The 6,481-nt window shown below is 42.4% G+C and overlaps 1 protein-coding gene across 1 annotated transcript; it reads right to left on the bottom strand.

Moving 5' to 3' along the window:
- Positions 1–4,468: 4,468 nt before the first annotated feature.
- Positions 4,469–5,152, bottom strand: LOC110876503. Its single transcript, XM_022124673.2, has 2 exons — positions 5,020–5,152; positions 4,469–4,937 (listed from the first exon to the last, which is right to left on the bottom strand). Exons 1-2 carry the CDS (start codon positions 5,117–5,119, stop codon positions 4,483–4,485), a joined length of 555 nt encoding a protein of 184 aa, XP_021980365.2. The 5' UTR covers positions 5,120–5,152; the 3' UTR covers positions 4,469–4,482.
- Positions 5,153–6,481: the final 1,329 nt, after the last annotated feature.

The following is a 6,481-nucleotide window of genomic DNA, read 5'->3' as shown; positions in this document are numbered from 1 at the left end:
GTCGTTAAAATATATATTTTTTTATTATTTAGTCGAAGACGAACCGTAAGGCGCGTAGGTCTCTAACGAGCGTTGAAACTAAGTTCGTCGTTTTATATTTTAACGACGAACTTAGTTTCGACGCTCGTTAGGGACCATTTGTCTCAATTTTTGAACCATCAGGGACAATTTTTGTAAAAAATTGAAACTTCAGGGACCAAAGTGTAAATATATCAAAAAAGGGACCATTTGTGTCAATTTTTGAAACTCCAAGGACAATTTAAACCAAATTTCTTTTTAGACAAAATTTTTTTTTAAACATATGTTTTTTTAAATTTTTTAGTCGAAGTCGAACCGTAGCCGGCGTTTGAACGACGTCTAAACCGGCAGCCGTTTGGGGCTGCGTTTGCAGCCGTAAACCGGCGTTTAAACGGCTGCAAACACAGCCCCAAAGGGCAGCGATTTCACAGCCGTTTGGGGCTGCGTTTGCAGCTGTTTAAACGCCCGGTTACGGCTGCAAATGCCGCCGCAGACGGCAGCGAAAACGCAGCCGTTTGCGGCTGCGTTTGCAGCCGTTTAAACGCCCGTTTACGACTGCAAACGCAGCCGCAAACGGCTTTGCTGCCGTTTGCGGCTGCGTTTGCAGCCGTTTAAATGCCCGTTAGGGACCTACGCGACTTACGATTCGACTTCGACTAAATAATAAAAAAATATAATTTAACGACGACGATCTTAGTTTTGACGCTCGTAAGGCGCGTACGGTCCTAACGAGCGTCGAAACTAAGTTCGTCGTTAAAATATATATATTTTTTATTATTTAGTCGAAGTCGAACCGTAAGGCGCGTAGGTCCCTTACGAACGTCGAAACTAAGTTCATCGTTTTATATTTTAACGACGAACTTAGTTTCGACGCTCGTTAGGGACCTACGCGCCTTACGGATCGACTTCGACTAAATAATAAAAAAGTATAATTTAACGACGATCTTAGTTTTGACGCTCGTAAAGCGCGTAGGTCCGTTCGAGCGTCGAAACTAAGTTCGTCGTTAAAATATATATTTTTTTATTATTTAGTCAAAGTCGAACCGTAAGGCGCGTAGGTCTCTAACGAGCGTCGAAACTAAGTTCGTCGTTTTATATTTTAATGACGAACTTAGTTTCGACGCTCGTTAGGGACCACTTGTGTCAATTTTTGAAACATCAGGGACCATTTTTGTAAAAAATTAAAACTTCAGGGACCAAAGTGTAAATATATCAAAAAAGGGACCATTTGTGTCAATTTTTGAAACTCCAAGGACCATTTAAACCAATTTTTTTTAAACATTATTTTTTTTTAATTATTTAGTCGAAGTCGAACCGTAACCGGCGTTTGAACGACGTCTAAACCGGCAGCCGTTTGGGGCTGCGTTTGCAGCCGTAAACCGGCGTTTAAACGGCTGCAAACACAGCCCCAAAGGGAAGCGATTTCGCAGCCGTTTGCGGCTGCGTTTGCAGCCGTTTAAACGCCCGTTTACGGCTGCAAACGCCGCCGCAGACGGCAGCGAAAACGCAGCCGTTTGCGGCTGCGTTTGCAGCCGTTTAAACGCCTGTTTACAGTCGTTATAATTTTTTTTTATTATTTAGTCGAAGTCGAACCGTAAGGCGCGTAGGTCCCTAACGAGCGTCGAAACTAAGTTCGTCGTTTTATATTTTAACGACGAACTTAGTTTCGACGCTCGTTAGGGACATACGCGCCTTACGGTTCGACTTCGACTAAATAATAAAAAAAATATAATTTAACGACGATCTTGGTTTTGACCCTCGTAAGGCGTATAGGTCCGTTACGTGCGTCAAAATCCTTAACGAGTCAAAAATATATTGTTTTTTTTATCCTCATTTAATCGATGTCGTCTGATTATTATTTACTGACTGGTTTACATTTATGCAGGTATTTGCACAAGATGATTTCCACTTCGATCACTGCTCGAAACAAAAGCCGGGAGTGGTGTACGAGTGGTGACTTGTTCTTTTTATATTGCCTCTTATACAAGAGGCCGTGCGCTCTCGCCTACGGGTTGGCGCAGTATTTCGCCTCCGCGCATCATCGACAGGAGCGCGGAATGCTATTCGACGGCGCCTACGTGACCAAGATAGCCCATTCGTTGGGCTATCATCCGGAGAACGACCGCGGCCGTGTAGGCCCGGCGACACAGCCAAAGCGGATGGGGATGAACACAGTAAACGGGATGCATATTACCAAAGACTTTCCATGCGGGAAGCGGTTAAAGAAACTGGACGGCACGCAATACCAGCTTACGCAACTGCCAGAAGAGTTCCCTCTGTTTTATCCCCCGCGCGATCCGGAGCCGCCGAAGCCGCATGAGCCGGCCGCCGTTCTTCCGCAGCCACCACAGCCGCGTGGACCACCCGGGGCGCCCCAGTTCCCACGCCATGTTTGGCCCGGTCCTGACCCGTCACATGAGCGGCTGCTTCGAAACGTTGAAAGAAACAATTATTTGTTAGAGTGGTGGCTGCGGCGCTGCAGCAGCAGCGACAACATGACGGGTTACCTCCACTACCCTTCATTGCGGATGCGGACTGGGATCAGCATCAGCAGCAGCAGCAGCATCAGCAGCAGCAGCAGCATCAGCAGCAGCAGTAGTATTTTATCATTTTGTTATGTATGGACAAACTTTGTTATGTATTTTGTTATGTATATATCAAACTTCGGTGTAAACAGTTTCACATATTTTGAAATGTTATATTTTGAAATTCAGGCAGGTTATAAAAAATTCTGGCAGGTTATTTAAAGTGTTTTGTTGTATAGATAAACTTCTGGAAGTCGTACCGTAAAGCGCGTAGGTCCCTAACGAGCGTCGAAACTAGGTTCGTCGTTAAAATGTAAAACGACGAACTTAGTTTCGACGCTCGTTAGGGACCTACGCGCCTTACGGTTTGACTTCGACTAAATAATAAAAAAATATATATTTTAACGACGAACTTAGTTTCGACTCTCGTAAGGCGCGTACGGTCCTAACGTGCGTCGAAACTAAGTTCGTCGTTAAAATATATATTTTTTTTATTATTTAGTTGAAGTCGAACCGTAAGGCGCGTAGGTCCCTAACGAGCGTCGAAACTAAGTTCGTCGTTTTATATTTTAACGACGAACTTAGTTTCGACGCTCGTTAGGGACCTACGCGCCTTACGGTTCGACTTCGACTAAATAATAAAAAAATACAATTTAACGACGATCTTAGTTTTGACCCTCGTAAGGCGCGTAGGTACGTTACGTGCGTCGATACTAAGTTCGTCGTTAAAATATATATTTTTTTATTATTTAGTCGAAGTCGAACCGTAAGGCGCGTAGGTCCCTAACGCGTCGAAACTAAGTTCGTCGTTAAAATATAAAACGACGAACTTAGTTTCGACGCTCGTTAGGGACCTACGCGCCTTACGGTTCGACTTCGACTAAATAATAAAAAAAATACAATTTAATGACGATCTTAGTTTTGACCCTCGTAAGGCGCGTAGGTACGTTACGTGCGTCGAAACTAAGTTCGTCGTTAAAATATATATTTTTTTATTATTTAGTCGAAGTCGAACCGTAAGGCGCGTAGGTCCCTAACGCGTCGAAACTAAGTTCGTCGTTAAAATATAAAACGACGAACTTAGTTTCGACGCTCGTTAGGGACCTACGCGCCTTACGGTTCTACTTCGACTAAATAATAAAAAAATACATGCTTCCAACGCGGTTTGTTATGGTCAATCTCCAGTAGTAAATCTCTTCGAATATTGGGCCATGCGTGTTCCGTAAAACCTAACCCGACAGCCACAGACCTGTACCCACAATGACCGTCTGGGGTCACATCTTGTATACGCGATATGTAAGAGCGAAACTCTGATGGAATTTGATTCTTAAACCTCTTAATGCATAACAAGTGCTCGTCCCCCTTTATTAATGGAAAAACCTTATCATCCCGCGTCTCCTTCTTTTTAGAACTTGTTGAACTGTTTCGTTGCATTTTAGGTTTTTCAGACTTCACAAACGAACCAGTTCCACGAGAGCCCTCTGACGGTACGTATGAGCTGTGTCGGGGTAAATCGTACCTATGTTTGGGGGAAGCGGTATATACGTTGCTGTCCTCGCCATAGGAGCTGTATCTCGCAGCTTCGTCTAACCTCGCAGCTTCATCTAGCCTTTCTTGTACTTTCTTTGATGTAGGCCGACCGCGAGTATTTTGCTGGACGATCGGTGGTTTCTTGGTTGACGATTTCGGGGTGAAGACCGCTTTTATCTTTGAAAGCATACTCTTTTGCTGAATGGGGGACTGCGCCTCTAAATGTTGCCGCACATTATTGAGCTCTGCTACAATATCGACCTCCTCGTCTACCAGTTTACACGGGAGCAAGTCAAGCTTACGCCAGAATACATCTATCTCGTCGAGTTGTATTATACGCCCTGCACAGTTAAGTTAATACGGTGTGAGAAACAGCTAAATCGTACAAAATAACAAAAGGTTTGTGGTTTTAATATTTTTTACCTGTACGTTTGTAGTTTTCCAGCCTACAAGCACACGGCAATCCTTTGCTAAGCCACATATGGCAACCACATGATGCGTTAAGTTTCCGCAACACATCCATCTTCCTCAGTAGCTCTTTTTCCAGCAAATCAAGTGCTTCATGGGAAGCCTTTCCACGTAGGTTGTCCAACATTCGGTGTCTGTGGTGGTTCATCGTTTTTTCGATGCTCTCAGTGAAACTTTTTTGTATTTCATCGTACTGAGTTTCAACTATATCAATGATGCATCTTGCTATTCGCTCCAATGAACTCCCGCGCGTAATGTATCTTTTTAAATTTGCGTGCTGGCTCTCAACTCTGTAGGTGGTGCGCTGACCAAAGTTGCGACACTTATCGGTCCACGCATAAACGAACATTTCTTTATAGTCTTTGAGCCAGTTTTCGTAGACGTAATCATAGACACCTTCAAAAATAAAATAATGAAATGTAAAAGCGTGTGTGAAATATAATAGATTGGGTGAGTCGTTTGTTGAAGGAACACTTACTTTCTCGGTTGGCAACCACGAGTCGGTTATACATTTTCTCCAAGTTGTACTTGTACATGGGCTCTGATGAAGATTCGCACAATGTCCGCCAGTACGACATAAATTTCCCCCAATCTTCTTTATCGAACCCTTTCTTGCACTTTCTAGCTATATTTTGTTGGATGTTAAAGTGGCATAGAAGCCTGGTTGCGTTCGGGAATACTTTAGAACACGCGTTAATTAGGGCAAGCTCCCTATCCGTGACTATCACACGCGGCATCATACATTCATGCAATATTGACTTGATCCGCTCAAGCACCCACACGTAGTTACCCCTTTGTTCTTTACAAATAACGGCATGTGCGATACAAAAAGACTTCCCAATCGACGTCATACCCACAACCTGGACAAATGGCTTGTTGTAGAGGTTTGTTTTGTAGGTCGCGGCGATCAACATCACGTGCGGGAATGCACGCCACATAGTGATTGAATAAGGATGAACAAAGAAAATCTCTGTTACGACATCTGTTTTGAGATCCTGTCGGGTGTCGTAAATGAATCGGCGGTCATGCAGCAGGCTTTCCAGTGCCTGAATAGGATTCTTTCCGTCCATTATTGTCGCTCTAATTTTTTGTACCGCATTTTGCACGTCTTTCTGAACGTGCAGGTTGTCGGGGAACTGCTTTCTTAGGGTTTGAAATATGATACGTGGCTCCATGTTTTGAGCAGTTAGCTGCTCCACTAGCTTGTATTCGGCTTTAGTAAATCTTCGCACAAAAGCGTGGCCCAACAGACTCGTCGTAGGTTCGTGGTTATGGTTCGCACAGTCCACTTTTAACTCCCACGTGTCATTCGTCACGTCCCGGATGGCGAGTAATGAAAATGGGCAGCCGATTTTTTTGCTACCAGCTTTCCTAACTGTTGCTTTACTACGGTGTTTACCACTACGGTCGCACACAAGCCATACCATCCCAGTAGTACCGCCAATATTTTTTGATCGGCGGGTAACAATTACGTAACCATACTCCTTTCCCGTTTCTTGTACCCAATTCTTCAAATCAGTTAGAGACATGAAACGCTAAAAAAAGTTACGTTAATAATAATAATGATGATAATAATAATAATAATAATAATTATAATAATAATAATAATAATAATAATAATAATATAATTGAAACTCATACTTCAGGTACTAATATGGTTATTGAAACTTCAGGGACCATTTGTGTCAAAAAGACAATAATAATAATAATAATAATAACAATAATAATAATAATAACAATAATAAAAATAATAATAATAATAATAATAATATAATTGAAACTCATACTTCAGGTACTAATATGGTCATTATTGAAACTATTTTAACAGAATGGTTTAACAAGGTTAACTTTCATATAAAGATTTCTTCTTTAAACACTAACTCAGTTAGCATACTTAACTAAACAGTACAGGGACCATTTGTGTCAATTTTTGAAACTTC

The sequence above is a fragment of the Helianthus annuus genome, chromosome 9 (assembly GCF_002127325.2).
Source record: "Helianthus annuus cultivar XRQ/B chromosome 9, HanXRQr2.0-SUNRISE, whole genome shotgun sequence".
Classification (NCBI taxonomy): domain Eukaryota; kingdom Viridiplantae; phylum Streptophyta; class Magnoliopsida; order Asterales; family Asteraceae; genus Helianthus; species Helianthus annuus.
This window is presented reverse-complemented; position numbering and strand designations above follow the sequence as displayed.